At 49.3% G+C, this 14,750-nt stretch overlaps 1 protein-coding gene across 1 annotated transcript; it reads left to right on the plus strand.

Annotated features, from left to right (window-relative positions):
- The first annotated feature begins 876 nt into the window (after positions 1 to 876).
- On the plus strand, positions 877 to 3,644 carry LOC111145680 (inhibin alpha subunit). The gene is made up of 2 exons (XM_022500779.1): positions 877 to 1,204; positions 2,812 to 3,644. The coding sequence occupies exons 1-2, from the start codon at positions 931 to 933 to the stop codon at positions 3,642 to 3,644; spliced, it is 1,107 nt and encodes a 368-aa protein (XP_022356487.1). The 5' UTR covers positions 877 to 930.
- The last annotated feature ends 11,106 nt before the right edge of the window (positions 3,645 to 14,750 follow it).

Consider the following 14,750-nt stretch of genomic DNA (forward strand, 5'->3'; position numbering starts at 1 on the left):
GAGCTGCGGCTCTGCGGCGGCGGCGATTCCCGGGCCCCCAGCCGAGCGCTCAGGGGCAGTCCTTCCTGTTTGCCTTTGCTGCGAGGGGCCCCGCAGCCTCCTCTGCCCGCGGCCTGGCTTCCTGCTCCGGAGAGCCTCTCTTCCCAGCCCCCTCCCACAGCCCGGGCCTCTCTCCCCTCCTCCCTCCCACCTCCAGCCGCCAGGTCCCCAACCGCCCGCCAGGCTAGGGCCTGAGTGGCAGAGGCGCCTGCAGCTGCCAATCCCAAAAATATTCTCTGATGACACAGCTGGAGGGACAAGAGCCCAGACTGGCTCCTCCAGGCTAAGTTTAGAGCAGGCGGGACCACCTGCCCCCCACCCTAGCCCCAGTTCTAGCCCCAGCCTCAGCCCTTCCCCCCAGGAATGGCCTAGCAGCTGCTTGGTTGAAAGGGGCCCCAGAAGGTCTGAGGGGCCGTCGCATTCTGTCTTTGCGACGAATAACACTCTTAGGAGCTGGCAGACCGCAGCTCTGAGGCTCCTGTCCCACCTGATGTCACCTCTGTGCTGGGTATAGGGATGTGGCTGTGTGTGTGTGTGTGTGTGAGAGAGAGAGAGAGAGAGAGAGAGAGAGTAGGGGAAGGGGTGGTATGTGTGGGTCAGGTCACTCGGGGTGAAAACCCTCACCAGCCCCCTCCCCCACACACTTGGCAGGAGTGGAAGATAAGGCTCAGGGCCACAGACATCTGCGTCAGAGATAGGAGGTCTCAATGCCATGGGCAGGGGCCACTCTGGATTGCAGGGCGTGGGAAGGACTGGGGAGACCAGGATGAAAAGGGTAGAAGAGGACCCGAGGTGGGATGCTGAGGGCAGAGTGGGGAAGCAGGGAGCAGACCCTGACAGAACGGGCACAGGGCAGGGAGCGGGTTCACAGTTGGCAGGGCTAGGTGAGCTATGTCGCCCCATCTGCCACTCCTGCTCCTCTTGCTGCTGTCCCCAAAGAGTGGGCATGGCTGCCATGGGCCAGAGCTGGACCGGGCACTTGTGCTGGCCAAGGTGAGGGCCCTGTTCTTGGATGCTCTGGGGCCCCCCACACTGGCCGGGGAAGGAGGGGATCCTGGAGGCAGGCGTCTGCCCCGAAGACATGCCCAGGGGGGCTTCCTGCGCAGGGGCTCTGAGCCCAGGGAGGAGGAGGATGTCTCCCAGGCCATCCTTTTCCCAGCTACAGGTAATGAAGGTGGGGACCGGCAGGGCGACTTGGAGAAGCAGTGTGGTACATACAGCGTGGGCTCCATGGCCAGACAGGTCTGCGGTTGAATCTTCCGTCTCCTCACCCGAAAATGGGCAATAATGCCTACCTCTCAGGATTAAGCGAAAAGGTGCAAGGCTCAGGGGAGGCATTTGGGAGACATTCATCTGGGAGACCAAGAGTCTCTAGAGACAGACATTTGGGTCTGGGCCCCTTTCCTTCACCCTTCCTTCTTCCTCTGCCTCTGCTCCCTACTTCAAACCTTGTTTCTTTTGTCCTAATTAGCTGAGACTTGAAAAGATACCAGAAATGCAGGGGTAAGATTTGTTGGGAAACTTTTCCAGGAAATTAATCTACTTTCTCTTAAATTGCCTTTTATCTCCATATGTGTGTTTTGCAGTTCCACTGACGGAACCAGTAAAGCCCTCTTCCAGGTGGACTTTCTCGTAATCCCACTTATCCTTTGCTTCAGAGAGGAGCTCCTTCCTCCTTGTGCCTTGGTCTTGTGCTTTGTGCAGCGCAGTGACTCAGGGCGGCTTTGGGATCGGGCGGTATCCCAGCCTGGCCACTTAGTAGTTAAATGTCCCTTCCTCTTTGTCACCCTGTTTCCTTATCCGCAGAATAGATCAATCGTGAGATTTTAAATGAGAGAATGCGTGGGACAGTGTCGTCCCAATCTCTAGTCCTTCCCCTATCTTCGTACCTGTCGTGGAAGGACGCCAACTGCCTTTCTTAGAAAGCACTGCCTTCTATCCTGAGTGATATGCTTTCTCCTCCCAACCCCCCACCCCTGCCACTTTTTCTTTTGAATGTTAACCTATTTTTTTAAGTGGAGTTAAAAAAAATACTTATTTTTTTTTTTAAGAAAGAGAGAGCACAAGCTGGAGGGGCAGAGGATATCAAGCAGACTCCATGCTGGTGTGGAGCCCAGTGGGGGGCTCGATCCCCCAACCCTGAGATCATGACCTGAGCTGAAACCAAGAGTAGGATGCTCAACAGACTGTGCCACCCAGGTGCCCCTAAACCGGAGTTGTTTTAAAGACTGTATCATGCAGTATTTCTGACAATATAAAAAGATACATGGGGTGGGGAGCCTGGCTGGCTCAGTCAGGAGAGCGTGTGACCCTTGATCTTGGGGTTGTGAGTTTAAGCCCCATGTTGGGTGTTGAGATCACTTAAAAATAAAATCTTAAAAAAAAATTTTTTTTTAAAGCTATCTGGGGGAATAAAACAAATGCCCCTGTATTCAAGGTACCTTCATTCAAGATTCTGTTTCACATGACCGGTGAATAAACATTTAGGTCTAACGATGCCAAGCGCTGGCGAAGGGCGGGCAGGGCCTCTTATATACGTGGCTGATGGGAATATTAATTGGTAAAACCATTTCGGAGAGAAGTTGGCAACATCTTGTATTTTTTAAGTCCTTTAGGGATGAAATAACAAATGGAGAGCTTCTGTGCGTGGGCAGAGCGCTCAGAGTGTGGCTGGCTGGTGGCCAGCAGTCGCGTCCCTGCCATTGGGGAAGAGGAGAGGTCCCAGGCTCTCCCGGTCGGGGCTGCCCTCTTCCTTCCCTCTGTCTCCTGCAGGTGCCAGGTGCACGGACCAGCCAGTGGCTAGAGAGCTGACCCCGGAGGCGGAGGACGGCCTCTTCACATACGTGTTCCGGCCATCCCAGCACATGCGCAGCCGCCAAGTGACTTCAGCCCACCTGTGGTTCCACACGGGACTGGACAGGCGGAGCAAAGTGGCTTCCAATAGCTCTGGGCCCCTGCTAAGCCTGCTGGCGCTGTCGTCGGGGGTCCCCATGGCCGTGCCCATGTCATTGGGCCAGGCACCCCCTCGATGGGCGGTGCTGCACCTCGCCCCCTCTGCCCTCCCTCTGCTGACCAACCCGGTCTTGGTGCTGCTGCTCCGCTGCCCTCTCTGTTCCTGCTCAGCCGGGCCCGAGACCACACCCTTCCTGGTGGCCCACACCCGGGCCAGGCCACCCAGTGTGGGGGAGCGAGCCCGACGCTCCACTCCCCCGCTGCCCTGGCCCTGGTCTCCCGCCGCTCTGCGTCTGCTCCAGAGGCCTCCGGAGGAACCTGCCTCCTATGCCGACTGTCACAGAGCCGCGCTCAATATCTCCTTCCAGGAGCTGGGCTGGGAACGGTGGATTGTATACCCACCCAGTTTCATCTTCCATTATTGCCATGGGGGATGTGGGCTGTCTGCCCCACTGGACCTGTCCCTGCCGGGGCCCGGGGTTCCTCCCACCCCTGTCCAACCTCTTTCCTTGTTGCCAGGGGCACAGCCCTGCTGTGCTGCCCTCCCTGGGACCATGAGGTCCCTACGTGTCCGTACCACCACAGACGGCGGCTACTCTTTCAAGTATGAGACGGTGCCTAACCTTCTCACACAACACTGTGCTTGTATCTGACGGCGTCCTGCTGGTAGCCAAGTCCGCACCCATCACCAGCTGGAAGAAAGGGCAGAGTTCAGAAAATGGATGGTTCCCACTGCCCCCTCCTTCCGTCTCTCTCTGCCCCAGGGCTCCCTTCCCCATCCCTCCCCTGTCCCATGGGTAACATGGGACAATAAACAACACAGTGCATATGACTTGGCACACATCCTCTGGCTTCTCTGATATGGTGGGGGGCAGGTCTGGGCCCCAGGAGCATGGGATCATAGGATCTCAGGTCACACAGCCTCACTCGACCTTGAAGTCGTGGAGTTCCAGAGCTGGGATTGGGTATGCCTCCCGGTGGGAAGCTGCAACTCTTGCAGAAGACACAAAGTGTTCTGAGCTGTTGGTGGCCGCTCCGGAGACCGCTGGAACCCCTGCTCTTCTCTGCCCGAGCTGATGGACCCCTAGTACAAGGTCAGGGGAGTTGTAGACTGGCTGGAGATGATGGTTTTCAGGGCCTCACTGGAGACAGACATTCCGAGCAGCTTAGATTTTGGGTTTCTCAGGAACTTGGGTGGGAGATAAGGCAAAGACAGATGAGTTGGTAGGGCCTGGAAGTTGACAAGGGCAGAGAGCGGGGAGAATGCTCTGGAAGAGCAGAGCCTACTACTAGAGAAACAAGCTCTCGGGTCCGTGTATGCACGTACACACACTCCGTGTCCAGAGCGGGGTGCAGAGAGTACTTTTTCCACTGTGTTTCCCATCAGTCCATTCCTGCCTGCCTTGTCTGGGCCTGCTTCCCTGGCCTTCCTCCATGCTTTGTTCACTCTCCCCCGGCCCCTCCATCTGGTTGTCCTCCTGCCCTGCCCCAGGGTCTTGGCTCTCTCCCAGTAGCTTCCATCCAGTCTCCCTTATAAAACGGGGGTGTTCAGGTCCCTCCGACTGAAAGTTGGAGCACTTTCTGATAGTTACCGCATGACTGCAGTGCACATGCCTGCTAACGGTGACTCGTCAGCGTCTCCTTCCTACGAACCCTGCTTCACTGGGTGGGTAAGTGCCTGCCCTAGGAAGGGGCTGTGGAGGGGCGAGACTTCCATCCCGTCACCCTTAGGCTAATGTCTTCCCCCTCTCTGAGCTGAGCTGAAGGAGCTACTCTTCCTCAGGGCACAAAAGAGCAGCCCACGCCACACTCTGGAGCTTGGCCCCAGTCTCTGTTGATGCTGAAACCCCAGCGAGGCCTCTGCTGCTCCAGAGGTGGGACCCTGACTGTTCACAGTCCCCAGTCTCTCCCAGCACCCTCCTCTAGACCCAGCACTGCAACTAGTCTGTACTCAGGGCTCCTGGGGTCCCCACTCAGGTGGTGGACTGGCGAGAGGGCTGGCTGGACTCGGGCAGTGGTGGGAACGAGATTTCCTCCAGTGGTGGGAACGAGATTTCCTCCAGTCTCTCCGAGCTTCATGCTCTCGCTGTCTGGCTTCCCTTGCCAGAGCCTCCCTACCTTGAGAGAGGCCTTTCCCTGGGATCTGCAATCCTCCTCCTAGGCCTGGGCCTGTGTAGCTCAGACTTACCCTATCCCAGGGATGTGGATGACATCTGACGGGTGTGGGCTCTACCGAGGGGCACAGCGTTCTCCACTAGGCACTGCTGGTAAGAAGTTTTCTCGTACCTGAGACAGAGAGAGAACCGTGAGAAAAAGGTAGTGTCCTTTACAAACCCGCCGGACGTTTTCATTGGAAAGGGATATGCTGGGGCACCTGGGTGGCTCAGTGGGTTAAGCCTCTGTCTTTGGCTCAGGTCATGATCTCAGGGTCCTGGGATCGAGCCCCACATCGGGCTCTCTGCTCGGCGGGGAGCCTGCTTCCTCCTCTCTCTCTCTCTGCCTGCCTCTCTGCCTACTTGTGATCTCTGTCTGTCAAATAAATAAATAAAATCTTAAAAAAAAAAAAAAAGGAAAGGGATATGCTTTATTTGAAAGTTATCCTTTCTCTGTGTGTGTATGTGTCGATATGTGTGCGTGAGAGACAGAGAGCAAAAATATTATTTCTTTTATGGTATTTCATGATATATTCTTTTATGATTACTTACCAAAATTAAAAGTTGGCAATTTTGGGGGTGCCCGGGTGGCTCAGTCGGTTGGGCATCTGACTCTTGGTTTTAGCTCAGGTCATGATCTCTGGGACAGGCTCTGCTTTCAGTGGGGAATCTGCCTGAGAGTCTCTTGTTCTCCCTTTCCCTTTGTCCCTCCCCATACCTCTCCCTTCCCCTGCTCTCTCTTTTAAAAAAATCTTTAAAAAAAGAAAACGAGGGGCGCCTGGGTGGCTCAGTGGGTTGAGCCGCTGCCTTCAGCTCAGGTCATGATCTCAGGGTCCTGGGATCGAGTCCCGCATCGGGCTCTCTGCTCAGCAGGGAGCCTGCTTCCCTCTCTCTCTCTCTCTCTCTGCCTGCCTCTCCATCTACTTGTGATCTCTCTCTCTGTCAAATAAATAAATAAAATCTTAAAAAAAAATAAAAAAAAATAAAAAAAGAAAACGAAAACAACAAACCACTTGGGATTCTAATTTGGACCCTAAGATTTGTCTTTGTAACTTTGCTGCTGAATTCTGTGAAATCCCAAAGTCTGGTAGTAACACAGGCCTGGGCCACCCCTTCCAGAATCTCGAAAGCCTTATTAAATTCTGTTAACTTAGCAAATCAGAGCAACACATCCTCCTCTCCCTAAGAGGGCCTGACAGTGGCTAAGGACATCTTTTTGTCCTTATTTACTACCAGAAGACCAAGAGCAATAGATTTCAGAGATGCTCTTTGTTCCCAGGGCTAATCATTAGAAACGCTGAATACTCTTAATTCAGTTCAGTTTGAACGGAAAATGCTACTCAAACTGACTTAAGCCAAACTAAATTAATTTTTTAAAAAGATTTTGCTTATTTATTTGTCAGAGAGAGAGAGAGAGAGAGAGAGAGAGCGAGCACACACAACAGGGGAATCAGCAGGCAGAGGGAGAGGGAGAAGCAAGTTCCGCATTGAGCAAGGACCCCAGGATCATGACCCAAGCTGAGGGTGGACACTTAACCAACTGAGCCACCCAGGCAAGAGATTGGGCTGTGGGGATGGGTTTAGGGTCGGTTGGGAAGGCCTGCTAGACAAACTAAATTAAATTGAACTGAATTTAAAAATCACTGGCGGGGCGCCTGGGTGGCTCAGTGGGTTAAGCCGCTGCCTTCGGCTCAGGTCATGATCTCAGGGTCCTGGGATCGAGTCCCGCATCGGGCTCTCTGCTCAGCGGGGAGCCTGCTTCCCTCTCTCTCTCTGTCTCTCTACCTGCCTCTCTGTCTACTTGTGATCTCTCTCTGTCAATAAATAAATAAAATCTTTAAAAAAAAAATCACTGGCTTGTGAGAAGTCTGTGGCCACAGCTGGCTAAGGTTTAGCTTCATTTGGGGCTCCAAGGATGCTGCCAAGATCCAGCCATAGGCTCCCCTTCCCTCGGGCACACGGTGGCTTGAGCGTTTTCAGGTTCCCATTGTCTCACACCTGGTCTCAGGAGGGAGTTGCCTTGCAGGATGTCCCAGAATAGGTCTTGGTGTCCCTGATTGTCCTGCTTGGGATCATGCGCTCCAGGAAAGGTGGCTAAGCAGGCAGAATGCCTTAATGACGTACATCCTGTGTCCCACCCTTGGAGCCCAGAGCCAAAAGCACAGAGGCCAAAGGTGACAAAAGGTGGTCCCCCAAAGCAGGATACAGTTACCACACAAATGGGGAGTTGATGCTGAGGGCAGGTACTGTGGATGCCTCCTCCTAATTCTCTCTAAAACCCAGCCCTTCTTCCATCCCTACGCAGACCCTGTTCTGTCACTTGCAGACCCTGTTCTGTCATTTGCGGGGCAATTCTCCAGGGGCAGTGCAGCAGTCTCCTTAACCAGTCCCCAAGCAACCATTCCCTACCTGTCTGGTCCACTTGCTACCTGGCTGCCAAAGGATACTTCTTTTGTAATCATGCCCCATAGCGGCTTAAAAAGTCATCTCCACAAAGTTCAACCCCCCTCTGTGTGTCTAGCAGCCCTTTCCCACCGACCCTAAACCCATCCCCACAGCCCAGTCTCAGACCTGTCCCTCCCTTCCTCTTCCCGCCCAACCACACAGGCCAGAACTCTGCTCAGATAAATTCCGATCCTTCCTCAAACACATCATTTTCTTCTCTGGCTGCCCTGGCTTCAGCAGTCTCTTTTCCTCAGGCGATGCCTCCTTGAAGATCCAATTCTGATGTCATCTATTCTGTGACTTCCCTTCACTCCCAGATGGGGACCTGGCCACTCTTCCTCATTGCTTCCTGGGGGCTTTGTTCTTGAACGTTGATTTGCAAAAAAAAAAAACAAAAAAACAAACAAACCCAAAAAACAAAGAACACATAGATATGTTCTCATGGTAACAATTCAGCTGTGGAAAATAACACAGAGGTTCTCCTCGCCCGTCTGTCCCCTCTAGAGAGCTAAGTATCCTGCCAGACACATTTCTGTGAGTTTACGTACAGACACATACCTTGTAGAAGTAGATTTCCCCCCCACAAATGGTACCATGCCTTATGCATTGGACTGAAACTCGTTTACTTTATGTTCTGGGGGCTTTCTTTGATTTTATTTCCAGTCCTTATTACCTTTTACCTTTTTTTTTCTTCTTAGAAATCACACACTCCACGCCAAATAATCTTCTATTCTTAATTTAAGTACTTAGATAACAAACACATATACAGAACCTACTATGTGCTGGATAGGTTACAGGTAAAAGCGCATGCAATCCTCATAACTATCCTATGAGGCATGCACCAATGCCATACCCATTGCACAGATGAGAAAACTGAGGTACAGAGAGATTAAACATTTACCCAGAGTCACATCCCTAATAAGTGATAGAGCCAGGATTGGGACTCCAGGAGTCTGGTTCCGCCTCTAGGATACGTGGTGCGTGGCCTCTCCTCGCCACTCTTCTTCAAATTCGCCCAGCTGAGGAGATGAAAATGTGTCCATTAAGAAGGAAGACAATCCAACCCCAGGACACTTGTGAAGATGGCAATTTCTTTCTTTCTGTCATTTTTTAAAAAAGATTTTATTTATTTCAGAGAGAGAGAGTGCAAACGTAAGCAAAAGAGCACAAGCAGTGGGGAGGGGCAGACTCCCCATTGAGCAGAGAGCCTGATTGGTAGGGGGCTCCATCCCAGGACCCTGAGCCAAAGGCAGATGCTTAACGACTGAGCCACCCAGGCGTCCCCCACCCTCCCCCGCCGTCTTTTTTTTTTTTTTTTTTTTGCCCAGTCACTTCCAATCTCTGAAAGTCTTGTCCTTTTTTTGTTCCCCCAACAACATTCTTTATTGATAAGCAGACGCAAAATGACTGACCTCACCCATGGTTGTCTTTCTGCTCATTGTGACATAATCTTTCTTGAGATGATTATAGTTTTTTTAAAGATTTTATTTATTTATTTGCAGAGAGAGCGAGAGAGCACAAGCAGGGGGAACAGCAGGCAGAGGGAGAGGGAGAAGCAGACTCCCCTGCTAAGCAGGGAGACGACATGGGACTTGAACCAAGGACTTTAGGATCACGACCCAAACTGAAGGCAGACATTTACCCAACTGAGCCACCCAGGCACCCTGATTACACATTTTTTTTTTTTGAAAGATTTTTTATTTATTTATTTGACAGAGAGAGAGATCACAAGTAGAGAGACAGGCAGAGAGAGAGGAGGAAGCAGGCTCCCCGCTGAGCAGAGAGCCCAATGCGGGGCTCTATCCCAGGACCCAAGCTCTATCATGACCTGAGCTGAACGCAGAGGCTTTAACCCACTGAGCCACCCAGGTGCCCCTGATTACACATTCTTAAAAGTTACAGTGATTTCAGGAATTCACTAAAAAGAACTTAGGAAGATGATTTAAGACCAGAACACTCCACAGCAGGTGCGAAAGAACTGCTCATCTACAGGCAGGAAACCAGCTGATAAAACGCGTCAGCTGCAAATGTGTGGTGCCTCTCGTGGGAAAGGGAAGCCTGCTCTGCTGCGGAGTTTTCAGGCCCATAGGATGGAGCCGGGAGCCACAGATTATCCCCAGGCCTTAAAGCCTAATGAATACTGCCTGCCTGGCTGGGTTTCTACATTGCTTAGGACATTGGTGGCTCCTTCGTTCATTCCATTTTCTGCTTTTTAAATGGGCATATCTGTAACTATTATTCTAGAACTGTCTTACTCTTATATCTGGGAGCTGAGAACTTGTTTTGTAGGTTTGCAGGTACACAGAAGGAGAGCAACTGTGCCCCAGGAATCATACCCAAGTCCTCACCAAACGTCAAGTAATTTAAATAATGAGATTTGGGACTTTCGAGATGGTGAGGTCTTTTTTTTAAAGATTTTATTTATTTATTTGAATGAGAGAGGGAACAAGATCAGGGAGTAGGGGAGGGACAGAGGGAGAGGGAGAAGCAGACCCCTAATGAAGCAGGGAGCCCCATGTGGGGCTCGATCCCAGAACCCTGGGATCACTGAGCTGAAGGCAGCCACCCAACAGACTGAGCCCCCCAGGCACCCCAATGGTGAGATTCTGATAAAATTTTGGACTTTGAGTTGATGTTGTCATGGGTTGAGGCTTTTGAGCACCTTTGGATGGGATGTGTTTATATGGGTTGGATGCAGACTTTGGGGGCAAAGGTCAGCTATGGCAGGCAGAATAATGGCCCTCCAAAAATGTTCATGTCCTAACTCTCAAATCTGTGAATAGTTTACCTTATACGATGAAGGGGACTTTGCAGATATGATGAAATCCAACATTTTGAGATGAGGAGATTATGCTGGATCATCTGGGTGAGCTAAACATAATCACAAGGAGGGGAGCCTGGCTGCCTCAGTTGGTTGATTTCTGCCCAGGTCATGATCTTGGGGTGGAGAGAGATAACCTCCATATTGGGCTCCCTGCTCAGCGAGGAGCCTGCAGGGGATTCTCTCTCTCCCTCTGCCCCTCTCCCTGTCTCTGAAATAGATAAATACATCTTTAAAAAGTGTGATCACAAGGGTCCTTGTAAGAGGGAAGCAAGAGAATCAAAACTGTAAAAGATTAAAGGCCAGAAGCAGAGATGGCCATGATATGGCCTTGAGCCAAGGGACGCCAGCTGCCTCTGTAAACTGGAAGAGGGGAAGGACAGGTTTCCCCTGGAGCAACCAGAAGGAAGCTGTGATGTGTTAATTAACATGGTAAAGGCCCCTCAACTTTGCAGGTGGGATTGAGGTTCCTACAGATTTAAGATGGGGCATAATCCTGGATTATCCAGTGGGCCAATCTAATCACATGAGCCCATAAACACAGAGAAATTTCCCTGGCTGTTGCAGAGAGATGGGATTACAGGAGGGGGGCCTGAACTGTGCAAAAAGGGGGCTACAAGCCAAGAAATGCAGGCAGGCTCTGGAAGCTGGAAAGGTAAGAAGTGATTCTCCCCTGCAGCCTCCTGAGAAAAATGCAGCCCCACTGTCAACCTTGATTTTATTTTTTAAGATTTGTCAGAGAGAGAGAGAGAGAGAGAAAACACAAGCAGGGGGAGGGGCAGGTCGTGGCAGGGAGGGGAAGCAGACTCCCTGTTGAGCAAGGAGGCTGACTCGAGACTCGATCCCAGGACCTGGGGATCATGTGACCTGAGCTGAAGTCAGACGCTGACCTGGCTGAGCCACTCAGGCATCCCTGCTACCTTGATTTTAATCTAGCAACACCCATGGTGGACTTCTCACGTATAGAACTGTAAGATTGAAAATCTGTGTTATTTTAAGGCACCAAACTTGTAGTACTCTGTTATGGCAGTGATAGGAAACTATTACTTTATTATTAATGAGGGGTAGAGACCGAAGATGAAGTCATATCTGGAAAGAAGAAAAAGCATTTCTGTTGTTCCTGATGCAGCCGGCCTCACCCACGAAATGCTTGGCTTCAGCAGAAATGCAAACATGCTGTCAGTCCTTAGATCCGGTGTGTCTAACAGAAAAAACATTCATGAGATTCTACACTAGTTTTGTCCTGGAATAGAATATACTGAGCAGTTACAACAGTTTTCAGTGTATAAAGTGGGTCCCCTAGAAATTGTGGGTCCCCCTGTGTTGAGTGAATAAATGAATGTGATAAGGACAGGCTCTGGGAGAGAGTGTAATGACTCCATTTTATTTTTTAAAGATTTTGTTTATTTGACACAGGAAGAGAGAGAGTATGAGCAGTAGGGGTAGTGGGCAGAGGGAGAATCAGACCCCCCACTGAGCAGGGAGCCTAATTCGGGATTTGATCCCAGGATCCTGGGATCTCAACCTGAGCCAAAGGCAGTCGCTTACCCGTGAGCCACCCTCAGGCACCCTAATAACTCCATTTTATTTACTTATTTATTTATTTAAAAGATTTTATTTATTTATTTGACAGAGAGAGAGAGATCACAAGTACGCAGAGAGGCGGTGGGGGGGAGCAGGCTCCCCGCCAAGCAGAGAGTGCTATGTGGGGCTCAATCCCAGGACCCTGAGATCATGACCTAAGCCGAAGGCAGAGGCTTTAACCCAGTGAGCCAGCCAGGCGCCGTAATAACTCCATTTTAAAGTACTCTTGGGGGCATCTGGCTGGCTCCAGTCAGTGGAGGGTGGGACATGTGGTCTCAGGGTTGTGAGTTCAAGCCCCATGTTAGGTGTAAGGATTGTTTAAAAATAAAAGCTTGGAGCCCCTGGGTGGCATCTGACTCTTGATTTCAGATCAGATCGTGATCTCAGGGTCCTGGAATTGAATGCCTGTTGGGCTCCCCACTTCACGGGGAGTTCACTTGTCTCCCTCTCCCTCTGCCCCTCCCCCTGCTCACACGTGCACATGCGCACAGGGGCAGGGTCTGTCTCTGTATCTGTAAAATAAATAAATAAATCTTAAAAAAAAAAGTAAAAATAAAACCTTAAAAATAAATAAATAAAAATCAAGTGTTCTTTATCACATCTTCTCAAGGACCGCTGACATTTGTGTCCTTTTATTTCTGGTTTATGATGATACCAGCTCTATAAAATGCAATGCCAAACTGTATTTTTTGATCCTAGTAATGTAGCTAAGTTGATAAGTAAAAAGGATGTATAAAAACTAAATAGAAGGGGCTCCCGAGTGGCTGTCAGCTGAGCATCTGCCTTCTGCTTGGGTCATGATCTCAGGGTCCTGGGATCAAGTCCTGTGTTTCACTCCCTCCTCAGCAGGGGGTCTGATTCTCCCTCTGCCTGCTACTCCCACTGCTCATGCTCTCTCTCTCTCTCTCAATTAAATAATAAGTAAAATCTTTTTAAAGACTCTAAACGAGAGAAATAATTATTATATGATCAAACTATTTCAAAATCAGAATACAGGTACTCTCTGGTATATAGCACAGAAACACTTTCAACTTAATTTCATAAAGTGATTTCTTAATGGCTGTTGATCAATGAAGCATCAAAGAAGTTTAGTGCAAATTCTACCAAATGCATTCATCAAAACGGGGGTTTTGTTCCCTTTTTCTGCAAATAGGTGTTATTACATTAATATTGAGAATGTAACACATTGGGTTGACTCGATATTTAAAAGCTATCAATCACCATGGGACACCTGGCTAGTTCAGTCAGTACAGCGTGACACTCTTGGTCGTGGGGTCATAAATTTGAGCCCTATGTTGGGTGTAGAGTTTACTGAAAAAAAAAAAAAAAAAAAGTCTATCACCATAAGCCCGCCCTGCAACTAAAAACTCAAACACAGTAATCTCAAGATCCATCTCTAGTCCAATATTATCTATACTCAGGCTGGAAGACAGAATAGGACCAAACTGTATTTATGTATAAAATGTATTTAAATATTAAAATGTGCTTAAGTAATAAAAATAATTCGATTGTTTTAATGCTGGAAGTATTTTATTATATTAAAATGGCACATAATCCTTCCTACCCTCTGCTTCATGGATAAGAGCAATATTATTTTAGTTGCTCAAACATCATAGTATAGTTGATCCCAGAACAACATGGGTTTGAACTATGAGAGTCCATTCATACATAGATTTTTCCTGATAAACACAGTGAAGTATTGTAAATCTATTTTCTTTTCCTTATGATTTTCTTTTTTTAAAAAAAGATTTTATTTATTTATTCGACACAGAGAGACAGAATGAGAGAGGGAACACAAACAGGGGGAGTGGGAGAAAGAGAAGCAGGATTCCCGCTGAGCAGGGAACCCCCCACCCCCACCACTCCGATGTGGGACTCGATACTAGGACCCTGGGATCATGACCTGAGCCAAAGGCAGACGCTTAATAACTGAGCCACCCAGGCACTCCTCCTTATGATTTTCTTATCAACAATTTTTTTCTTCAGATTTATGAAAAAGAATACAGTATATACTACATATAGCATACAAAATACATGATCATCAACTTTATATTATCATTAAGGCTCTGGTCAACAATACGTTATTAGTAGTTAAGTTTGGGGAAAGTCAAAGTTATACATAGATTTTCAACTGTGGGGGGAAGGGTCAGCACCCCTAACCCTCACGATGTTCCAGGATCGTCTGTATTAAGAATATCTGCTTCTTGTGGTAGGCTTTTCATCAGCTCTCTGGAAATGAAGTCACAAGAATAAAGTCTTTTAAGTCGCAAATTCGGGACAAGACTGTACAAAAAAGTCCCCAACATCCAGGAACCTGGGGATTCAACCCTATTGAATCTTTGTATCAAATGACTGTCTTTGGCTAAAGGGTTTGAAAACTTTTTTTAAGTGATCTCTATGCCCAACGTAGGGCTCAAACTCATGATCCTGAAATCGAGAGTCACATTGTCTACTGATGGAGACAGCTAGGCTTCCCTGGTTTGAATTTTTATTGTTGCCCCTGAATCATGAATAAGCACAGCTACATTAAGTAGTGACTTCTCCTCGACTTCTGGGGAGGAAGGTGTGCTCTTTCAGGGGTAAGGCTTCCAAGTTTTTGCCTTTCTCCATTAAAAGCCCTGAACCTTATTCTAGGTTTTCGGTATGCTTGACCTTGACGATCCTCCATATCCAAATTCACTTGGCCACCACAAGTCAGTCACTGAAGTTTGAGGGGAGTCTCTTTTTTGAAATATTCTGCCACCAGTAATGTCACG

The sequence above is a fragment of the Enhydra lutris genome, unplaced genomic scaffold, assembly GCF_002288905.1.
Source record: "Enhydra lutris kenyoni isolate GAN:26980312 unplaced genomic scaffold, ASM228890v2 scaffoldscaffold1, whole genome shotgun sequence".
Taxonomy (NCBI): domain Eukaryota; kingdom Metazoa; phylum Chordata; class Mammalia; order Carnivora; family Mustelidae; genus Enhydra; species Enhydra lutris.